Genomic DNA, 24,877 nt, shown 5'->3' with positions numbered 1-24,877 from the left:
ATATTATATCGTAAAATAACTTAGGAAGTTTTCAAGTAGATATTTGCACAACCATATGTACAACTACATATACTAGCTAGACTCCTAATAGCTAATGACCTAATATATCCATTATATTCTTTGGACTGAATTCTGTTCCTCCCAATGCACTTGTTTCTCCTGCTGGCCTCAGAGGTAGAAATGCCATACTGTGTACTTAAGGCCTTTCCTGTGTGCCTATCCCTAGCTCTTGCTAGAAGCAAATATCTGTCTAGTTGAAGTATTTAGTAGCTCAATAAAACAGCAGAGTAAAAAGGAGGATGGAATTTTATATCCACAAGGCTCAAATACAGACGAACCTTCTTCCACTTATTTATGCTGACTCAACCCAAACATATTCATATCTGAGGGTATTCATGAAAAGTATATCTTAGATCAACAGTTCTGGAGGATTATCTTTCTTGTAAAATATTTCTATTCATATCTAAATATATATCCCTGAAAGCCCAAGAATTGGGAAATGGCAAAAAAAAAAAATCATGGAGGCATATGCTGCATGTATTAGCCACCCTAAATCAGACTGCAACAGTTTCTTTTTGTTTACTAACAATAGCTGATATCTGATTTGTATTGGGCCAGCAGCATCACCATCATATGTACTTTAATTCACCAATAATCTTGCCAGTAGTCTTCCTCCCCCAGCTTCCAAATGGTACAACGTCTAAGTTTTGTTCCGCTGTCGTGGCAAAGTAAAATCCATTCTTTTACTGAGCTTTGCACAAAGACCAATAGGTATCGATTTGCTTGCATTTCACTGTTGAGAAGAAAAACATATAAAGGAACTGCTTTGGTGCTCTTATCTGAGGAAAAATACGGAAAATTTAAAGAGGCTGGCTGCGACAAAATAAAGTGGCAAGAGTTCTTCAAGTGTGGGGAAGGTTTTAATATTAGCAATTCATTGCCTCCAGTCTAGGATTAAATCCAACCCCCTTGAGTCACATAACAGCATGTGGTCCTATATCCCACAGCATCCTTGGAGCAGGACCAGGAAACTCTCGTGGGCAACTCTCAGTCCTCTAGCTGGGTTCTCTCAGCTTCTCTTCTAGAATCAATGATCTCCTACTTCTCTGCTAGTGAAACTGAAAGCTGTTCATTATCCTAGTATGAACATGAGTTTACCCCAGTAGAATGCATGTGAGTCTGTAAAATGAATATGCCCAGCGCTGCATACAATCTGGTCTGCAATTCTGGGGGGCTGCCCTACTGTGTACTGCAGTGTTTGAGCTGGAACAGCCTCACTCTCTCAACACTGGGGCTTCTTAGAGACAGTTCTAAGTAGAAGTCACCACATCCTTCTTTATTCATTTGTTTACACATAAAAATCAGCTCATCTACTGAAAACACACAAGGACAACAGTCTTTTTTTAAAGGGTTCTATAATTTTACAAGATCTAAAAGTTATAAGTATCTGACAATTTTGAAATTTGATGCTCACTGAACCTCCACTATTTAGGGCAACCTTGTTTGAGTTCAAGCTTAAGTGTGATACAACTTTCTAACTAATCCTGACCTTTGTTTGAAACTGACTTCTCTTGGGTCTCCTCCAGAGCTGTAAGACTATAATTAACTTTGGCAGATTCCAAAACCCCTATAACTTTTCATGTCCCATGACTTCGGAATACTACTGTTAGTGAATATTTTTCTGCTTTTTTTGGAAAAGGTCTTAGATCTGTGCTCAAGATTTATTTTTAAAAAGTAGGGGAAAAAAAGAAAATATGATTCTATTTGTGTTACAATTTCTACTATAACTCTTAATATTGGTTCTTTCTAATTGGGTCAGAGTTTAAATAATTTTAATTTGTACGAAATGAAATATATGTTTTGTATTTGATCCTGGAAGTCCACTTCGCTCCATTTTAAGACACATAGGAGCAGACCAAAACAATTTTTAAAAACAGATGTAAAAAATTAAATATTATGATCGTTAACTCTGAGTTCTTTACTGAGATCCAGATCTATACTTCCCGTTGCCTATAAATGGTGTCTATGAGCATGGCTTAAATAATTTAAACATATGTCAATATCTATCACATAATAGAACTGCCTTTCTTCTACAGAAAGAGTGTTTTCTGACTCTACAACCCTGGGATAACTATGTTTCTCTAAATATGAGATGGGAAAGGAAAAGAGAATTAACATTTGTTGAATGTTTTGAGTCACTTACATAATTCATTCATTCTACAAATATTTACTGAATGTCTCTTACATGCCAAGCTCTGTGCCAGGCATATAGGACACCTGATGAGCAACACAGACAATTCAGAACAGGATACGGACATTGAGCAAATAATCACACACAAAATAATCTATGTTCACGTATAATACATGTTATGAAAGAAAAGTACAATGTGTCATCAGAACATACAACTTGATGACCTACACTAGTCTGGTCTTCAAAGTCCTCTAAGGAAATGGCATTAAAGCTTGAAACCTGAAAGATCAGCTGTTATCCTGGTAGGAACTGCATCTTTATGTATAAGATAGTGAAGAAGTCACTATCTGGGAAGGAGCATCCAAAAATGAGGAAGAAACACAGGAGAGTATAGTAAGAAAACCTGAAAGAAGATGGTGTTGCAAGAAAAAAGGTGAGCTCTCTTTGAGGAGAACACCCTCAAAGTTCAAATGACTTAAGAGAAAAGGAGGTCTATCAATTTCGGTTGGCAAGGGGACTTCCCCGACAGTCCAGTGGTTAAGACTCTGCACTTTCACTGCAGGAGGCATGAGTTTGATCCTTGGTCAAGAAACTAAGATCATTTAGCATGACATGGCCAAAAATAAAATTAGGTGGCAAGGAAAAGATGGGTGAAAATCAGAGGAACACTCCATCCACTGCATAAGAATAAAAAGGAGAAAGGGGTACTGATGTTGACAGCTTATAAATCTGTTGGTAAGGTGATAAGAATTCCTTCTGATAGCTTTTACTTTCTCATTAAAGAATGAAATTATCCGCTGCAGGAAATGAGGGGCTAAAAGAAGCAGGGTATGGAAGAGTAAGGAGAGAAGTGAAAGTATAAAACAGTTATTGAGTGGAAGGCAAACTTTCTAGAGATACAAGGTAGTACTGCTAGGCAATGCTGATTATGTATTCGAATTTTATCTTGAATTTAAAGTAAAACCAGTCACCCCAGCTAAGTAATTTTCTCCAGCAACAAGAGTTGAGAATTTGTCAGATGACTATGGCAGAAGAAAAGATTGGCAAATGAACTGAAGGTATTTTCAAGGGAATGGGTATTACAATAGCTCATGAAATCTCAGGTAGGCAAGGAGGTTAGGGTTGAACAATAATAGTAAGTGGTATATGATGAACAGGCAGTCCCAGGGGAGTAAAATTATAGCAATGATGAAACTAGAGCAAATCTGCTGGGATGAAAAGAGATGGTAGGCAAAGAAGGGTATACTTGAAATTAGGATTACAGAGCTGGCACTATAGATCAGAATGTGCCCCTGGAACTAGATGGCTGGGGCAGAACAAACAGCTTAGTGAAGTAAAGAAGTCAGTGCACTAAATGAATGATCTTTATCATCAAAGTCATCAAAATGGCAACAGAGATGGGGGCCATTATGGAACATGTACAGATAGAGCTTAATGGAGGATAGGCAATTTATCACTAGACCTTCCATAAATCAGTTTCACTACCCTTCTAAAAACAAAGAGATAGTGAAACATGCCTGGATTCCAGCCCTAGGACTACATTCTCTCTTCCCAAAATCATAAGTCATGAAATGGACACTTTATTGAAAATCTAAAGGATATTATTATTCCTGGTGCATTAAAAAAAAAACAAAAACAGACAAGAAAACAGAACCCTCGTGTCCTGATTTCAATGATGAAAAAACACTTTTATTTTTAAATATTTGTTTACTTTATTTATTTATTTGGCTGCACCAGGTCTTAGCTGTGGAACAAGGGGTCTTCAGTCTTTGTGGAAGCATACAGGATCTTTAGTTGTGGTATGTGAACTCTTAGCTGGTGCATGTGGGATTCAGTTCCCTGATCAGGGATCGAACCCGGGAATCTCAGCCACTGAACCACCAAGGAAGTCCAGAAAAATTTTTAAAAGAACAACAATGCATCTCTTACAGAATCAGGAACCATGCTGATCTATACCATTAAGTAGGTCTATACCATTGAGGCAGAGTTCAGAAAATGCCTTGATTAAAAGGATAGACTTTTATGATCAGACACAGCTGGATGTGAATGTAGGCTCCATGCCTTACTATTTATGTAACTTCTAATATCTAAAAAGTGGTATCTTTTTAGATACCAGATCAGCAGAATTACTGAGAGAACTAAATAATAAACATAAAATACCTTTCACAGTACCTAGCACACAATGGGGAGAAGGCAATGGCACCCTACTTCAGTACTCTTGCCTGGAGAATCCATGGATGGAGGAGCCTGGTGGGCTACAGTCCAAGGGGTCGTGAAGAGTCAGACACGACTGAGCGACTTCACTTTCACTTTTCACTTTCATGCATTGGAGAAGGAAATGGCAACCCACTCCAGTAGTCTTGCCTGGAGAATCCCAGGGACAGGAGAGCCTGGTGGGCTGTCGTCTATGGAGTCGCACAGAGTCGGACACAACTGAAGCGGCTTAGCAGCAGCAGCAGCAGCACACAATGGCCCATAAACGTCGGATTTAATTTTGCCTAAGATTCACTGGGAATCCCAATCCTTCATTTGTAAAGACCATTTAATGAGTAAGAGAAGCAATATTTTCCCAAGGCTGCTTGCCACCTGCAAGAACTGTGGTACCTACCATAAGTAAGCAAAGTAATGGGATTTTTTTCAATAGTGCCTGACTCTGCTATTTTGAGTCAAGTTCACAAAGCTAATTTCTGTCCTGATGTAGGAAGTCCATTTGAACTATTATGTACATTTTTGAAATTTGAAGAATCAAAGTTAGCAAGCCAGAATGATCATGTATGTGGCCATTATATTAATAATAAGCATTAGCACAAGAGAGTATGGCAAATTGATTAAGGACACATGAGTTTAAATCCCAGCTCTGTCCCTCTTTGCTTATGTTGCCTTGGGCAAGTTACAATACCCATTCCTAAACTAACACTGGCTACCCCTTCAGGTTATTATAAGAATTTAAACAGTAATTCACATAAAGAATTTGGCACACTGCCTGGTATTTAATCACTCATTGGATGCTAGCTGGTAGTACTAGTTATATATAAACAAGCAAAAAGATCAGTAAATACTTTATGCAAATTTAAGAGCAGTTTATGAAACAGAAGAGAAAATTTTCCAACAAAAAAAAAATCTGTAAGTTTGAGGATAAAAATCTGCCAAATTTTTCCTGGAGCTAGAAAGTTAATTTAGATTATTATATTTAGTTTGGGGAGAACTGCATAAAAAATAGAATTTAGAAATCATATTGGTATTATGCTCACACAAAGGCAAACTATTCCACAATAAAATGATGCACATAACTAAATGGGTAAATCTCAAAAGCATTATACAAAAACAAGAGCAGCCAGTCACAAAGAGTATGTGCTGTATGATTCCACCTGCATGAAGCTGAAGAACAAACAACATTAATCCATGGTAATAAAAATCAGACCTGTGCTCAACTCATGGTGGGGTGGGTGATTGAGTTGGCACAAGGGAATTCTCAAGGGAGATGGAAATGTTCTTTATCTTGGTCTGGGTGATACAGACACAGGTATATATATTTGTGAAAGTTCAATATGCCATACACTTAAGAATTCTGCATTTTACTGTAAGTAAATTAACATACGAATTCATAATTATATGAATTCCTTTCATTTTTCCAAAATAAAGTGTGTCATGACTTAGTGGCTGTTCATTATGTGTTTAATATTTATTTCCTAAACATATACATTAGGCAAAGAATATCATATTAGATTTTATTCTGGATTAGAGCCGTATATGGAAAATGCAATTAAGTCAATTGGTGAACTCAGGTAATATAATAAAGCTTTAAAAAGCAAAACTAACATCTGCTCAATTTAGCTGAAAAAACAAACCTCAAATATTGCAATAAAGGTCTCAATTCATAGTAATTTGCACTTTGTAAAAGGGAATTGCTTAAGATTGAGGGAACTAACGTTATATTAAAAAGAAAAGGAAATTTAGTTTTATTTCTTTAGGATTTCTATCTTTGGAAAATTTTAAATAAACTGCCTTTCAGAAGGTTTCTGGATCCAAGAGTCATTTGGGATACACAAAATGTAGAGAACCAATGCAGCATGCCTGTTTTCTCCTGTGAGATCTGAAATGCTAGCTTTGTGCTGTACAGGTACTCTAAAGTAGTCAATTAAGAAGGAATTCCCTGGTGGTCCAGTGGTTAGGACATCAAGTTTTCACTACTGAGGCCCGGGTTCAATCTCTGGTCAGGGAACTAAGATCCCTGCAAGTCATACGGCATGGCCAAAAACCACAGAGGTCAATTAAGAGAAAAGCAAAGTAGGTCTTACAGGACATCATGCATCTACCCGATGCCAACCACACAGAAAAGAGGTGGGAGAAAAGTGCAATCAACTGTTCACTCCTTCACTCCCTCCCTGCTCTTGGCATCGAGTATGCCAGTACAAGGGGTGGTCATCACATTTGTGATGAATGGTTGGAGCGGATGGACTAAAGAGTTTATTGGTAGATGGACGATGAGGTTTAAGTGTTGAGGATCTGGAAAAACAATGGTGCCACATATTAAAACAAAAGTTGCAAGGGGTAAAATTTTAATGAAAAGAAAATTATTGAATACATACCCTTTGAAGTACAAACAGATTGCCCAGGTAGAAATGTTTATTGGAGGTGAAACATGTAGCATCCAGCCTATGTAGCTGGATGGCTTCCAAGAGGAAGAACTCATTGTAAGGAGGAGCAGAGGCCAAGTCTAGAAACTTGGGGAACACCCACAGCTAGGGGACAGGAAGAGAAGAACTAGGACAATTTGGGTAATAGCCCAGGGAGAAGAATTCTTCGGAATGAGTATTCATCCAAAGTGTCCAATACTGAAAACAGTGAAAAAAGCATATATTTGTAAGTAAGTAAGTAAGTGTTAGTCGCTCAGTCATGCCCGACTCTTTGCGACCCAAGGGCTGCAGCCCACCAAGCTCCTCTCTCCATGAGATTTTCCAGGCATACTGAATGGGTTGCCATTTCCTTCTCCAGGGGATCTTCCTAACCCAGGGATCGAACCCAGGTCTCCTGCACTGCAGGCAGATTCTTTACCAACTGAGCTACAGGTAAGCTACTATGTAATTACAAAATATTGTTTTTATCTATCCTAATTTTATTTTCAAATAAAGGGTCGAAGTTACCACAAATTAATTCAGACTTTATAGTGAACAAACATTGCACCAAAGGAAAAAAAATTGGAATCCTTCCCCAGATTAGTAGGAAATAAATTGAAAAATACCCTGATGCTGGGAAAGACTGAGGGTAGGAGGAGAAGTGGGCAACAGAGGATGAGATGGTTAGATGGCATCACTGACTCAATAAACATGGGTTTGAGCAAACTCAGGGAGATAGTGAAGGACAGGGAAGTCTGGCGTGCTGTAGTCCATGGGGTCACAAAGAGTCAGACACTTAGCAACTGAACAACAACAAATTTGGAGACGGAAAGAGAGAGAATGGGTCCATACTCCCCAAGCTAGGCATTGGTTAGCTCAGTAAGAGGAGGTTGGCTGTTGCAGGGCAGAGGGTGGGAGGTCAGGGCGGGGTGATGGCCAGGGCACCCCAAGAAGGTCCAGGCAGTCAGGTATCGCTAGTTAAGGCATTAGCTAAATCTGCAAGAGTATCCAACTTGTGTGTGTGTGTGCGTGTGTGCGTGTGTGTGTGTGTGTTAGTCGCTCAGTCATGTCCAACTCTTCGCGACCCCATGCACTGTAGCCCGCCAGGATCCTCTGTCCACGGAATTCTCTAGGCAAGAATACTGGAGTGAGTTTTCATTCCCTTCTCCAGAGGATCTTCCCAACTCAGGGATCGAATCTAGGTCTCCTGCATTGCAGGCAGATTCTATACTGTCTGAGCCACTAGGAAAGCCCAGCAGATATTACTCATGTTTCCCTAATTTGAAAATATACCAGAAATAAGTATCAGAACTCAGCAATCAATATTATCTGATTTTATATTTAAACACAGACCCAGAATAACAGGTTAAGTAATTTGGTCATGCTCATACACTTAATTAGTGTCAAAATTTACTAATTATTATCAGCTCATTGGGAAAATGTAGTTTGCAAATACAAAAGTCCATAAATTGGTCACCATCACCAAGTCGAAAACTGGGGCAAGGGAGGGGGATTCTTTTTCAGAACTGTTTTAATAAACAATTTATCTTTTCATTGCACCATCTGAATACCTGCCTTAATTTTCTGGGTTGATTTGACCAGACCAAGTGACTCAGCAGAATAGAACTAAAATTGTTTTTCTCCATGTTCCATGTTATGAAAACTAGAGAGAATGCACCCCTTATTATGATAGTGGATTTACAACAGCAAAATACACTCATAAACTGGAAGCTGCTCAGACAGGTCATTATCTCCAAAAAAAAGAAGACTGCTAGGCTTTGAGGCAAAGGATAAATTAACTGGAGTGAAAGAATTTCTTTTCCAAATTCCAGATGTAAACAGCTTGACACTTTTGAAAGAGGGGTTATGAGGGTTACAGCGTTTTTGTGTCTTCCTCATGTCTTTTATCATAATCAACTTCAGCTGTTATATGACTCCAAAGTATGACACTTTGAGTGTGAACAAATTTTATTTTCTTCCCGGAGCATGTGACTATGCCAGTGTGTTTCTCCACAAGCAAGTGAGCTTGGTTTTGCCTGTCTCCTTGTCTTTATCACTCCCGTTATACCAGGGAACAGGAAAGCATTCCTCTTTATAAAGAGGAACATACACACTGAACACAGGAACAACATATTCACTCTCGCTTTTACACATTGAAATATGCTATGCTAAGTCACTTCAGTTGTGTCCGACTCTGTGCGACCCCACAGACGGCAGCCCACCAGGCTCCCCCGTCCCTGGGATTCTCCAGGCAAGAACACTGGAGTGGGGTGCCATTGCCTTCTCCAATGCATGAAAGTGAAAAGTGAAAGCGAAGTCGCTCAGTCGTGTCCGACTCTTAGCGACCCCATGGACTGCAGCCCACCAGGCTCCTCTGTCCATGGGATTTTCCAGGCAAGAGTACTGGAGTGGGGTGCCATTGAGAGTGTCATTAATGTCTTCTCTCTGTCACACATTGAAGTGCTATACTATTCTAACCATAAGTTCTAGACAAATTGATAGAGCATGCATGTACTTGGCCTGAAATGTTGCCTCACTGAGTGCTCTATATACAATACAAATGAGCTTCTCAGTTTGTTTTGAGCAACCATAACAGGAGTAATCCTTAAAATAGCACCACGGTTGGACACCAGTGATTTCCAGCTGATTTTACGACACTGTAAACACTCTCAGTTGCATTCAAAAGCAACATAATTCTAAATAAATCATTTTAATTCACTTTTGTTTTTAAAAGCTGTTTGAGGTACCTTTGATGCACACTGCCTTATGTCAAATACTTGTCACTCTGATAAGATACAGTGGAAATCAACAGTGAAACTGTTTCAGTCTAATGAAAATTGATGCTTCAAACTTATTTACAACTTAATAAAGATTCCACTTCCATATATGACAACTTACAGACCAAATCAGTACAAATTAGTATTTCAAGAAAGTAAAAAAGAACTGGTTGTAGTTACAATGCTTTTGCAGAAACAAATGCAACATTAGTCATACTTTTTTTTTAAAAAAGGAGAAGAAAAAAACCTAGAAATAATGCAAATTTCCAGGACCCTTAGAATGAATAAATGAAGAGTGGTATATTTGTATGATAGAATACTATACAGTAATTAAAAACTTCTGCTATAGACAGCATAATGAGTATTATGAGGAAGGCACACACAGACACACTGTCTATATGTACATAATGATGCCTCTCATCAAAGTTGAAATCAGACAAAATTATTCTTGCTGCTAGAACTTCTGCCAGAGGTTGCCTCTGGGAAGAAAGGTGGGATCAGTGACTTGGAGGTGGCACAAGGAAGTGTTTCTGGTGATGGTACCCATCTTGATCTGTGCAGTGGCCACATAAGAGTGTTTACTTTGTGAAAATACACTGGGCTGTATGCTTAGGATTTGTTCCTCTTCTGCACATATGCTATATTCCATTTAAGGGTTTATTTTATGGAAAGATGGAGTAAGTAGACTCCATCCCATCTCTCCCACTGAACGCAGTTATAAAACAGAATTTGAGAAGTAGCTCCTCAAGGACTCTGAAAAGTACACAGGAGTAGAAAGTTTGAGAAAGAAGCCCAGCACCATCAAACCGATGGTGCATTTGCCGTTCTTTCCACTTCTAGTACCTTCCCGCCTGGTTTCAACACAGCCTGGAAGAAGATATCATGCAGACAGGCCTCTAGAAAAAGCCCTCCGGTTCTAACTCAGGAAGTGGGAAGGGGTCTCCTAACACTCCAGTGCTTCCATCCCATCTGTGAAGCAATCCTGGGTCAGCAGTGGCAGCAGCAGCAGCTGCAAGGGAGGTCCTCAGACGCCTAGAACACTGCCGGAGGAGAGCCCTCCTTTCCGACTGGGGCGAGCCCCAGCGCTCTGTCCTCACTGGGCCCCCAATACGCAAGAAGTCACAGGAAGTACATCACAGAGTGGGATACACAAAGCCCCAGCCTTCTGGCCAAAGATCCAAAAGGGGGAGCCCCCCAAAATTGAAGAGTACTGAGACAATTATGGAGAGGGAAGGGCTTGGGAAATGATCCCATGGCAATATTTATGAACTGCTGGGCTCACTCCTGGGTATGCTCTGACACTAAGAAGTATACAATGGACTTTGAAAACTGATCTATGGTACAAATCACTGCCCTGATCTCACACTGGCCACTAAATAGTCCGCACACATGGGATAGGCCTGAAAGGCACTGCAAATGCCTTTGGAAACCAGTCTTCAGAAGACTAGTCAGAATTTGCAGCCTAAATTGAGTTAGGTTGACTGCTGCCAGAACAAAAAAATTGCATCATTCTCCATACGATCTTAAAGACCCAAAGTCTTAGGACATAATATTCAAAATGTCCAGGATATAAGAAAAAACTATTCTGCATATGAAGAACCAGGAAAATCTCAGTTTGTATGGGAAAAAAAATCAGATGACACAAATGTTGAAATTATCCAACAATGACTTTAGGCAGTTTTCTAAAAATTCTCCAAAAAGTAAATGGTGAACACCCTTGCAATGAAACAGATGATAGAAAGACTCAAAGAAACTCAAGATATCATAAAGAATCAAGAGAAAAATCTTAATTTAAAAAATTATAATAACTGACAATTTAAAATACACTGGATGAGTTCAGCAACAAAATGGAGATAACAAGGAAGAAGTCAATAAACCTGAAGGAATACAAACAGAAATTATCCAACCTAAAGAATAGAGGAAGACTGGAGGAAAATGAACAGAACCTCTGGGACCTATGGGAAATACCAAAAGATCTAAAATTCATATAACCATATACTCACAAGTAAAGAGAATGTGTTATAAAAGTAAATATTTGAAAAAATAACTGCTGGAAGTTTCCCAAATTTGAGAAAAGGTATAAACGTACAGATACAAGAAGGTAGGTTAACCCTGAATAGTATAAACCCAAAGAAATCAACGTCTAAATATACTGTAATCAAACTGCTGAAAACTAAAGACAAAGAAAAAATTATTGAAAGCAGCCAGAAATCTGATGCATTACTTACAGGAGAACAATGATTTCAATGACAACCAATTTCCCATGAGAAACAGTGAGGACAGAAATAATTGAAATAGTATAAATGAATTCTATATCCAGTGAAAATATCCTTTAGGAATGCATATGAGATAAAGACATTTTTATATGAAAGAAAACTGATAGAACTGGCTGTCAGCAGAACTGCTGTAAGTATAAAGGAAGTTCTTCAGACACAAGGAAAATGATACCAGAATGAAGCCTAGGACATAAGGGAAGAAGGTGGAACAATAGAAATTATAAACATCTGTATAAATACAGTAGGCCATTTTTCTCCTCTTGAGCTATTTAGACATATTTAATGTTTGAAACAGACATTAATGGTTGAAAGAGAAAGCATAACATTGTCTTATGGAAAGACATATATCACACAGACACATACGTGGGTGTGTTTGTGTGTGTGTGTATACACTCACGTTCACAAGGGTGAGAGAGAAAGATGGAGAGATGCATTCTAATAACCCAAGAGAAAGCCAGGAAATAGGAAACAGGAATGAAAAAGAGAGGGAGTGAACATAAAACGAATAAAATAAAGGCGCTAAATGCAAACATATAAGTAATTACAGCAGATGTAAATAATCTAAACATACTAATCAAAAGGCAAAGATTGACAGAACGGATAGAAAACCAACACCAACCTAAAAACCAATTATATTACATCTAGAGGAAATCTATTTAAAACAGAATGATACAGATATGTTAGAAGAAAAAGAATAGAAAAAGATATACCTTGCAAACATTGACCAAAAGAAAAGTGGAGTAGCTATATTAACACAAAACAAAATAGATTTAGAAAAGAGAAAAATTATCAAAGATAAAGAGGAACAGTACATCATTGGGTCAATTCACCAATAAGACATAAAAATATTAAATGTATACACACAAAATAGTATCCCATTTGACTTCATGGAACAAAACTGACAGACTGAAAAGAGAAATAGAAAAATTTACAATATTTGGAAACGTAAACACTTCTCTCACAGTGATCAATAGACGTAGTAGACAAAAAACTAACGAGAATCAAATAATCTACTTGACATTTAAAGAACATTCCATCCAACAATACCAGAATACATACTTCCCAAGTACACATGAAGCATTCACCAAGATAGATCATATCCTGGGTCATATGATAAATCTTAACAAATTAAAAAAACTAAAATCATACAAATTATATTCTTTGACTATAATGGAATTTAGAATAAAAATTAATAACATAAGAACAGAAAAAACTCCAAACAGCACCAGATTTAACAATGCAATCCTAAATAATGCATGAGTCACAGAGGTAGTCTAAATGGAAATTATAAAACGTTTTGAACTGAAGAAAAACCAAAATAAAACCTTTCAAAACCTGTGAAATGCAGCTAGAGTCATCCTTAGATGCAGAGCAACTGGAACTTAAGTGTTGCTAGTGCAAGAGTGAAGAGTCATTTTGGAAACAGTTTGGCAGTTTTTTTATAAAGTTCAGCACACCCTTACCATTTAACCCAATAATCCTATTCATCGATATTTACCCTAAAGAAGTGAAAACTTATATTTACACAAAAACCTATACACAAATGTTTATAATAGCTCTATCTATGATTGCCAAAAGCTAGAAACAAGCCAAATATCCTTTAAGACAAGCAAATGGTAATATATCCAAGTAATAAAACATTTAGCAGCAAAATGGAATGGACTACTGATATATGCAAAAACTTAGATAAATCTCAAAGATATTTTGCTGTGTGAAAGAGGCCAATGTCCAAAAGTTACATACTTTATCATTCCATGCACACTACAATCTCAAAAAAACAAAAGCATAGCAATGAAAAACAGATTAGTGATCGCCAGAGGTTAAGGGTGGGAGAAGCTTATAATCATAAAGGAATAGGATGAGCTGAATTGAGTTTTTTGTTCGTTTTGAAGTTATGGAACTGTTCTGTATCCTGATTGTGCTGGTGGTTACACAAATTTAAATATGTGTTAAAATTCAAAGAACTGTATACCGAAATAAAGGATCAAATTTTATCATTAATTTAAAAAATAAAATTAACACAAACAAAGGAACATTTTTATAAGTTTACATTTAATATGTGGGGCACTATACAGTCCATGGAATTCTCCAGGCCAGAATACTGGAGTGGGTATCCCTTCCCTTCTCCAGCAGATCTTCCCAATCCAGGAATAGAACCAGGGTCTCCTGCATCGCAGATGGATTCTTTACCAACTGAGCTAACAGGGAAGCCCAAGCAGGGCACAAACGTCCCCAAATGAGGCTTAAATATCTAGGTAACATCAAGACTAGTCTGCTGACCACAGGCGAAAACCAGAAAGATAGTGGTATACTCACCACTGCTTGCTCCTCTACAGTTTCCATTACTGGAATCCATAGGAAAATCTGAAAGGAGATGACAGAGTACAGTAAGAGTCATACCATTCATTATTATTTCAAGAATTCTCATACTAAAATCTAATTCAGTCACAAGCTGATTTGGATAACAACCCAGGTGTCTCAAGGAAATGGATTCCTATTCGCGTCGTGACACTATCTTTTGTAGGTCAAGTAAGAACAAGACGCATTCTTTCATGTGATTGAAAGCTGATATACTCTTGAATCCCTGTCAACTGTGGATACATTTCTGGATTTAATAAACAAAGTTTTTGAGTTTCATGAAAATTTCCAACAATTAAGCATATACTAGGTACTCACCCAACACTTTTCGAGATGGCTACAATAACTAAATACACCTTTTCCATAATAGATGTATTACACTTTACTGGCATCCATTTTAATTCTTAGTGCTTAAGGAAAATGTGCAGAAAGTGTTCCTGTGCTCCTGGTTAAGCGCACACTAAATGGGTGTTTAGCAGAAAGGAAGTCTACCATCAAGGGACTACTCAAGCCAGTGCAATTAATAGACATAATAATAATTGGAAATTTGCCATTGACTCTTTTTAAGATCCCCAAATCCCAGAAAATGGTAACATGATTAATGGTAATGAAAACGGTGATTATGTTAAGTTCTTCTTTGTTCTAGTTAAGAAAGCAGCCTCTAATGAATAATACTGACTGCCCCAACAAAGCATTATGCTGTACATAATTACATGTTCTTACTGACACTTCAGTTCAGTACACTTACACCAGCATTTTCCATTTGCATTAAGACCTTGTGTTAAATGAGTTTAATGCCTCTGTTTATCCTAGTAGAAAATAATGTTCTTCCTCTGTCCCTTTTTCATAGGTTATATCATGAATAAATGAAACCAGAAGGTATAACACCATTTTAGAGCAATAACACTCAAAACTACAATTAATGGATTACTTTCCCAGGCTTAGTAATCATCAGCTGGTATTTTAAAATCTATAGGAAATCCTAGGAAGTTCCCTGGTGACCTAGTGGTTAGGATTCTGGGCTTTCATTCCTGTAGTCAGAGTTCAACCCCTGGTCGGAGAACTGGTATCCTGCAAGCTGTGCAGTATGGCTAAAAACGAAAAAGAAAAAAATAAGAAAAGGACATCCCTGGTGGTCCAGTGGTTGAGAGTCCGCCTGCCAATGCAGAGGACAAGGGTTCAGTCCCTGGTTCAGAAGATTCCACGCGCTGAGGGGCAACTAAATCCGTGCACCACAGCTCCTGGTGTGGACATGCTCAAGACCACACGCTGCACCTATTGAGCTGGGGCGCCCAGAGCCCACGCTCCAAAATGAGAGAGACCACCGCAGTGAGAGGCCCACGCACGGCAACCAGAGCGCAGCCTCCCTGGACACAACTCAAGAAAGCCCACATGCAGCAGCAGAGGCCTAGTTCAGCCAAAAATTAACAATAAATAAAAAATAAGGAAAAAGCTATATCCTAGGAAAATATGCACATGATTTATACAAAGATGATCTCTCTGTGAATTACAAAAGTATACTGACCACATGTAAAGTGATTGTTTAATGTCAACAGGTTCAAATAAAGCTGAAAAAATTCTTCTCTTGGAAAATGAAAACCCCTTTAAAGCAGCTGATCCTAGGAGTTTGGTTTTCTTCTTTCATTCTTATTCATAGGAAAATGTTTCTACATTTTTTTAAAGTGCTTAGACATCAGCTCTTAGAATTATAAGAGAGAAAGCCAAAGTTTTCTGATTCTAAGTAATCCCAAAAAAGCCTGTTTTCAGAAAGTTAAACTTAGGATTCTAACAAATTATCCTAAATTAGTAGATATTACTAGCAGGTTTTAATGCCCCACAGATTTCAAGTATGTGTCATAGAGGTTTCCAGAAGAAGAGTTCTAAGAAGGAGCTGGGAAAAAAAGAGAGGGTTTTCCAAATAGAAAATAGCACATGCCGGAGTCTGGGGTGAGAAACCAAAGACCTCGTGGAATGGAGGGACTTACAAGTCTTCCAGTGGGGCTAATAGAGCAAAGTAGACAGAAAGGAAACTAGAGGGGTAAGAAGGCATGAAATCATGAAAGCTAGCGGCAGACACCAGAAAATTTTAAACAGATTTGTATTTCAGAATAATCACCCTATTGGAACATGGAGGGGCCATACTGGAGGTGAGCAGGCCAATTATCATTCTAGCTCCACAATCCATGGAAGAAATGGTGAGGTCCAAACAAAGAAAGTAGCATTAGAGAAGACGGGGAAGGAATTGTATTCAGAGTTGACCTAAAGCACCTGATATCAACTGAATGTGGGGGATAAAGAACAGGTGGAAGCAAGGCTGCCTTCAGACCTGGAATATGGGTGGGTGTGCCCTTAACAATATAGAAAATACTAGAAGAGAACAGACCTATGAAGGTAAGGAAATGAGAAGTTCACTCTGGGACCTGCCTGCAGAGACCAAGGAGCTCAGGGATAGACAGGAGAGTACAGAATGTATGTTCTCTCCTGTCTCAGAAGTGCAGAGAAATACTTATCTCTCATCCCTTGGAATTCATTGTCCAGAGTTGCCTTCTATTCTCTAAAGCCACATATAAATCAAAATACAATAAAAATAAAAGGGTTACTGTAACTGAAATCTGATGGTCAAAGTGAAAGTCGTTCAGTTGTGTCCACCTCTTTGCAACTCCATGGACTATACAGTCCATGGAATTCTCCAGGCCAAAATACTGGAGTGGGTAGGGTTTCCCTTTTCTAGGGGATCTTCCCAACCCAGGGATTGAACCCAGGTCTCCTGCCTTGCAGGTGGATTCTTTACCAGCTGAGCTACAAGGGAAGCCCAAGAATACTGGAGTGGGTAGCCTATCCCTTCTCCAGCAGATCTTCGTGACCCATGAATTGAACCAGGGTCTCCTGCTTCACAGGTAGATTCTTTACCAACTAAGCTATCAGGGAAGCCCTTCTGATGGTCAGAAGACACCGATTCTCTGTACAGTTAACATCACCTGTTTCTTCGTAAGACAGGAAGTATAACTTAGAACAGGTCCTGGTTTGAATCTTCTATTAATAGTTTTATGGACTTGGATCACTTAGCTTCTCTATATCCCTCAGCTTCCCTTTCTGCAGATAGGAGTAATAGTACCTACCATGTAGTTATTACAAGAATTAAAGAAATTAATATGCATCACATACTAAGCAGCACATCCACATACTAAGTGTTGTTAGTTCTTTTTCTCTGGCCAGTAATGATTCCTGGTCTGAGAATGACATCTTCCCAATCACACTGCTGTTGTCTTACCCTTTATCATTCACTTCATATAGCTACTTCTTTTGCTCTTCACAGTCTCTATGTTAATGCCACACGACTTGCTCAAGGTATAACTTTTTTTTTTTTTTTTTGCTGCACCATGCAGCATATGGGATCTTCGTTCCCTGACCAGGGATCGAACCCACACCCTCTGCAGTGGAAGCACATAGTCTTAACCACTGGACCACCAGGGGAAGTCCCTCAAAGTATACCATTAATGGCAAATCTGGGATTCCAACTAAGGCCCAAAACTCTAAAACTGGTTTTCTTTAAACTGAAGACATACGGCCAATTTTTAATCATTCAAAACTCTCTATCTATATGGTGGTAATTGGTCTCCTCTTTCCATACACCTAGTAGGAGAAAGGACAAATATAACTTAGTCAATTTTGCTATATGTAGCAAGCAACTATTTAGAATTTTGTGGAAACAAGATAGAAAAGAATTATTAATATACAATTTGGAGACTACCTAAGATCCCATTACCACTGATAACTGTGTTAGCTATAAACATAATTTAATATCATTGTATTCTAAGGTACTCCTTCCTAGCCCCATCCAGAGTGCCTTTCAAAACTTCACACAATGAAGTCTTACCCTAAAATTTCCATTTCCCCTTTCCATTCCATTTTCCTCCTCATATCACACTAAATAATTCTCCCTTCTTGCTATTTGGCCCCTCAAATATTTGTAGACCAGGGCTAAAGAAAAGGCTGCCTGTTCCCCAGAAAGTGGAGAAATGATTAAACAGCAGTGCACGCATGTGAAAGCTGGCGCAGCTCTGCCAGGCGAGAGAGGGCTGGGAGAAATGTGCTGCTCAAGAGCTGGGTGACAAAAAGCAGCAGAGACTGAGGAGCGATTATAAAGCCCTTGGCATGGCAACCCAGGGGGCAGTATAACTGCTGTGAAATATCATACCATACATTTTCTTAAACACTCAATGTCTTCATTTCTGAGATAAACTGTTTGTAATTAACAGACATCCGTCAAGCTCATTCTTTATTCCTATTGCTCCCAAAGGGATTTGTTCTTGAGCCCGAGGTCCAGGTCAATTCGTGTAAAATGAAATACTAAGTTTATATTCAGAAGAAATAAGACTGGCCTACCCAGGGTGTTCTCAGTATGAAGCTTGTTTCCCAGAGTTGAACTGACAAAAGCTCTAAGCTCTATCTGCATTTACCAACAGACTAGGTTTGTCCAAATAAACAAAAAAATAAAATTTAATACCAATGATAATAATGGTAAAATAGCAATAGCAACAGCAGCAATTTGTTGAAGACTAACTATGCATGAGATACTACAGATGCTGTTTAACTCCATCTTTACCATCTCCATGGGATGTAGGCAGTATGTCCTCATGTCACAGATTAGAAAACTCCGCATTGGAGAGGCTATACAACTGCCCTATAGTAATAGCTGATATGAGGCAGAGTCAAGATTGAACATCTGGTCTTTCCCACTCCACGCCCATACCCTTTATTCATCATATGATATTAAATATTTGACTATTAACTGGGTGAATGACTAAACTGAACTGAAATCACAGATAAAGCAGGTGTACATGCAGTCACAGGTCTACAATAAACACAAAATGTAGAAAAAGAATAAATTTAATGTGAATTTATTAGTAATCATCAAGAGGATAGGATATTTTCTGTATAAAAATCTGCTTGCCCTTAGTACTTCAAAACAAAAAGTAGACTGAAGCAATATCCCATTCAATAAAATTCTGCTTTGTAAAATGTTCTTAAACTTGTTGGTGGAGTCATAATACCCTACAAGGGAACAGATTTGTGTAAATGGTAGGATTTGAAAATCCTCTTGACATTGAAGGTATGTAAAAGGTGGTTCTATTTTATTCAGGGAGACCTCATTTTTATATTCTGCTAGATTCTAGGCATAAGACATAGGAACTCTGTTTATACTTAGAGGAAGGAAAAAAAAAAACCCTGCTTCATGAACTATCATATCCCACTGAAGCAAGGCGCATATTGCATCGTAAATTAAACTGGCCACATGTGGTAGTTCTTAAGTAATTCCAGGTGCCTGATAGTTTGACCCAGCATAGGGAATGTAATTTTCAGCAAGCTGCAGCCTTGGAAGCCAGGGGACCCTTCAGGCTAGAATCCACCACTCCATTCCCTGCCCCCTCCCCTTCAGCTCCCTCCTGCCACCACAGTCTCTGATTCACACTGGGGGACAGGGGAAGGGGAAGGGAGAACATCACCAACAAATGGTTCCAACTGCCACCTACCCCTACTTCTTTTTCTAGCAAGGGCAACTGTCAGCAAAGCACATTACAGCCTTTTAAAGCAGCTTAGTAATCAGGTCCCATGGACTGACAAATTGTTTCCATGCATGTCTTATTTGAGTGCTTCAATGAGTCAATTGTTCTACATTTGGTCCACGATGATAGGTAATTCAGGGACACTTGAGGAAACTGCTCCCTATCCATACTGACCATGGCTTTTGAGAGCCACTAACTTTGCCAAACCTCTCTCAGTTGAGGTCCATCTCTAGGAGAGGTTTCAGAGCAGGAGGAGGAATGCATTTCAGTGTGAACCGTGGCCACCACATTCCTAGCCCTTGGCCTGAGAGGAGTGTCTGCATTTAACTGATCTAAGTGCCTGACAGACCAGGGCAGCTCTTTCCCAGCATCTGTACAGCCTATAACATTAATGAGTATAAAAGCTCAAGTGCTCTTTTAGCCCAAAGATAAATAAGAAATACATTTCTTTGTGATTTGTTTAATCAGTTGTTGATTATTAAAAGCAAGACAACACTAGGTATAGTCAAAGGTGATAAATTGAGGTGACCATCAAAAAAATCTGGAAATCTTTCTTTTCAGTTTGGTTTTGCAGCTATTTGTACTAGTACTTTTCCCCTCCCTAGTCCTCTATGTTAAGTGGGTCACTGTACACAGAAAGCATTTTTTCCAAATCAATTCCTTGACCAAGAACTGTTCACCTAGGAATGGACTAAGGACATGAGCTTAGGCTCAACAAGTTGAGAGGCAAAAGAAGAAAAAGTTGATGCCCAAGAAATGAACAGAGAAGGAGGTATAAAGTCATCACACCTAAGGGCAGAGTTGATCTGGGGAGGGTGTGAAAGAGGACCAGTCATAAAAGATTGGGTTTATTTAAAGTATATGAAGGGTGAAGTTTTCGAGTTTTGGGTAATTGGTAGGAATGACATTGAGTTAGAATTAAATGGACCATAATGAACTAGGTTTAGCTGGACTCTTAAGAGTTATGACTGTCCTAATTAGATCAAACACTAGTGAGAAAACAACTCGTGATTGATTTCATTTAACACAGAACTGTAATAAAGTTTTACAGTAGGGGAAGATTGAAATGAATCTGTGGTTGATGCACACACAGAAAGGTACTGAAGACAAATTATTTGCAGAGCATAAGAGTGGGATAAGGGGTGAGATTAAAAATAACATTACATGAGTGTATGATGATAACATGCCTTAAATATAACTCCTTTCATCCATATGTCATTTACAAAATGACTTGAAGGCATGTGGGAATGTGAAAAGAGCCCAGCAATTTCACTTCACCAGCTCTGTGGCTGGAGCAAGTCTCAGAAGCTAATTAGCAGTGCATAGCAATGTTTCACAGCTATTTCAGTCTGGAATGGAAGAACAATTTATCTCATTGAAAGGAGGGGGAAATTTAAGGTGAAGGTAATTGCTCAAATTGGATGTTGAGCAAACACATACCACTAACATCTGTGGGTTGGGGTAAGGTTACTGAAATTATCTTGGCATTTTTAATGATAAGAAGAAAACGGTGCTTCAGTTTTCTGTTTTCACCATACAGTCTTTACAAGTAGCTAAACATGAGGGATAGAGAAAACTGATGGCTGAGAACGCACAAACGTTCAGTGATTATAAACAAATAGCACCCTATACGTGGTTACTAGGACATGTAAAAAGCGGAAGTGAAGGGGCAGTGTTGAGCAGAAGTGTGATGGGAGTGGAATGAACTTGAGTGTTTTAGAAAGACAGATCGCCTGTACGAATAGACTGCATCGGTTTAGAAGGGAGGTGAGAAGAGAGAAAAAAAGGCACCGTGTTCGATAGAAGCGTAATTAAGACAGAGATTAAGCGAAGTGATCCGAATCCACAGAACCAGAGTAAATGGGAGTAACAAGGACTCCAAGAAGTGAGCGGTTGGAAGGCAGGGGAGTGGGGGCAGGCTGGGCAGTGTCGGACTCACCGGCTCCGTCGGCAGTGACGATGGCCTCCGGAGAGATGCACACGCCGCGGTCATAAACTGGCAGCTCCTCGCAGGCCAGGCTTTCCGGCCACGAGTGGCGGTACTTGATGAGGATGGGCTCACAGCCCTGCCGGGCCCGCTCGCACACAGACTTGCAGGGCTTGATGGGCTCGTGCTGGAAGTCAATGGTGCAGATGGGCGCGTACATAGCACAGAGGAAGAAGAGCAGATCCGGGCTGCAGTGGGTGCCCAGCAGACCTTCGAACTGCTCGATGGCCAGGATGGCGTTGGCCTGGGTGCTGTGGTGCAGGTGGTTAGGCATCTTAGTCATGTTCCAGGGCAGGGACTTGCACAGGGGAATGCGAACGGGCTCACAGGCGGCCGCCCGCGCTCCGGGCACGCGGAGCAGGCAGAGCGCAGCCAGGGCGAGTAGCCCGGCCGGCAGCAGCAGCATCCCTCCTCGGCTCCCGCAGACCATGATCTCGGCAGGATGGGGCAGGTTGCAGCAGTGCGGAGAACGCCGAGAGGCCCGCTCCGCCGTTTCCTCCTCCCCGCCCTGGAAGTGGACACAATGATATGGGAGCTTCTCCTCCCCCGGCAATCTCACAGCTTCCTTGGATCAAATTCCCCCAATGGGGTCCCCAAAGCTGCGCCGAGCGCCAGCCGCCGCCGCCCCTGCCGCTCTTGCCTCTCCGGCTGCTCTTTCCCGACGTCTAAGACTTCTGGGGCCGCGGCATCTATTTAATTCCTCGCTCCCTCTGGCAGAAGTGTCCGACTTCGCAGATGAGACAAAAACAAGAGGAACCGAGGGAGGAAAAAAAAAAAACAAAAACAAAAGTAGAATTCAGCTGAGGTAGCTGGAGCTCTGGGGTGTCACGTCCCCTGGATTACAAAAAGGTGCTAAAAGAAGCATGAAGGTCTCCCAAGTGAGGAGGAGGACGGGGCGGGGGGGTGCAGGAGGGGGGAACGAGAGGGCAAAGCCTCCTAAGGGAGGACTAGGGTGCAATAAGAGTTTGCAAGTCTGGTAGGCTGAGCAAAAAGACCCAGCTGCGGGTCTTTGGTGTGAGCTGCGGCTGCTGCAGCGACCGCCGCTGGCAGGAGGGGACCCGTCCGAGGAGCCGCGACGGGAGGTCTGCGCCTCGGATCCGCTGCTCTTCTCTTTCCAGCCTCCAGGAGCGAGAGGCAGCCCCGCCCCCGTGTGGTCCCAGACCTCCAAGCGCGCGCTCCCCTTCCCGGGAAGGGGTCTGTGGTTTTGAGGCGGAGGAAGGAGAAACCTGCAAAAGCAGAGAGGATGCGATAACCCGAGACAGAGCGGACTGGAGACGACCCACACAAGGGAGCACCGCACCCCGCTATCCCCGGCTCCAAAGGAAAGCCCCCAGCCTCTCACTGAAGAGCCCACCCCAAATCTCCACGAAGGAGTGCCCCCAGTTCCCTACTTGGGACCCACCCTAGCCCCACGCTCCCTGGAGGTATTCCCTTTAAGCAACCTCTAGCCTCGCCTCTGTGATTACCGGCTCTGCAGAAAGACCTGAGGGGGAAGACTTAAGCAACGTCTCTTGAAAAATGTCCAAGTCGCAGAAAACAGGGACCCCCTGCAGCGATGATGGAGCCTTATCAATCCAGAACTCCTGACTGCAGAGGTCTGCATTTTCAATAACTAGGTGGTGGCGGGGTGTGGGGGACCGGGGTAGGGGGGTGTGGGCGGAAATCGCCTTTCATAAAAAGAGAAGAAACGCTGTACATAATTACAAATAGGCCACGAGAAGCAAGTAACAGGTCTTTTTTTCTTTTAATTTTTTTCTTTTGCACTGCAGAATTAAAACTTATGCATTTTAAGCTTCAAAGTGAAAACTGCTTTAAAGTACTTGGGCTTCCCTCACCCACCCACCCCTGATTTTACTAAAATAAAATGGCACTTATTAACTCTTCTACCAATAAATTCACCTCACACTTGAGACAAACGTGTAGGAAAATTAGACCACACTGGTAATGATAATGACGATAAGGATAACAGTAAAATCCTTTCCATCCAAATGAGCTCAATCCAGAAAAGAAAATGGAAAACAGATCCCCTCCTGGTCTGCTCCTTCCACTAATGAGCTTCCTCTTTCCCTCCCTCTCCCCCCTTCCTCCGTTTTCAGGGCATATTGTAAATAGAATGACCTGCAGAGGCCCTCCTACCCTGCCCTTTCAATGGGAAATCACTGAGCAAAAAGATTGCAGAATGTCAGAAAACACAGCCTTCATTGAGAAGAGAAGGAAACAAACCCTAAAACAAAACAGGAAGTCACCTTTGCTCTGCATCACTGAAACATTTGGAGGCTTTAATCCGGCCATTTCTCACAGTCAGTAATAAGCAGACAAAAGATGCTTCCACTTTAGAGAACCCAGTGAGATGGTTTCCATTCCCCAGCCTTGACACGACAGCACGTATAAAATGTCAGTGCTAACTTGAATTTATGGAATTTTATCTCTAAAATGACCATAAACAGCCATTTGGGACTGCAGTAAATTATTTCAGAGGGAAGTTTCTTCCATTTAGGAGAAGGAAAAAAAAGAAAAAGATGTTAGATAGGGAGTCATTTAAGTGAGTATACAAACTTTGCCTGGTCTACAATTATTTTGTATCATTTAACAAAAGTAAGCCAAAAATTATATAAATAAATTAGATGAAAAAAGATTTAGCAAGTAACGTTTAGGGGAAGAAACAAAAACAGTCAATATTAGAGCATTTGTGGGCTCTGTAAAGAAAATGTAGGTGGGATTTTCAATAGTTTAGAAGGGAGAAGTAGATATAATAGATGGCTTGATAAATATATTTTTCTATTCATCTTATATCTTAACTGCATGAGAAAAAGAATGAGCCAGTTGTTTAATGGTTCTACAATTATCTGAAATAAAGTGTGTTTTCCTTCTCTTGCACAAAAGTCAAATATCTCCTTTGTCTAACATGTACCCTCACAACAGTTTTCTAATCCAAATTTGTCTTTGTCAAAATCTAAAATAAATTTCACTGCTTCCTAGAAGCCTTTAAAAAAAATTTAAGTATAGTTGATTTACAATGTTGTGTTACTTTCTGCTATACAGCAAAGAGATTCATATATATGTATATCTTCTTTCCTATTTTTTTTCTTTATGGTTTGTTATAGG

The 24,877-nt window shown here is 40.1% G+C and overlaps 1 protein-coding gene across 1 annotated transcript in view; it reads right to left on the bottom strand.

Moving 5' to 3' along the window:
* The window catches only part of FRZB (frizzled related protein), a 34,232-nt gene extending 11,359 nt beyond the window's left edge, over nt 1-22,873 (bottom strand). The window contains exons 1-2 of the mRNA XM_006071781.4: nt 21,725-22,873; nt 14,177-14,224 (exon numbers count right to left, since the gene is read on the bottom strand). Of these exons, the coding sequence (XP_006071843.1) occupies nt 14,177-14,224; nt 21,725-22,202 (526 nt within the window). The 5' untranslated portion in view covers nt 22,203-22,873. The remainder of the gene's footprint in view (nt 1-14,176; nt 14,225-21,724) is intronic.
* Between the last annotated feature and the right edge of the window lie 2,004 nt (nt 22,874-24,877).

Source organism: Bubalus bubalis, chromosome 2 (assembly GCF_019923935.1).
Source record: "Bubalus bubalis isolate 160015118507 breed Murrah chromosome 2, NDDB_SH_1, whole genome shotgun sequence".
Lineage (NCBI taxonomy): Eukaryota > Metazoa > Chordata > Mammalia > Artiodactyla > Bovidae > Bubalus > Bubalus bubalis.
The sequence above is the reverse complement of the archived record's forward strand: the minus strand, read 5'-3'. Positions and strand labels throughout refer to the sequence as shown.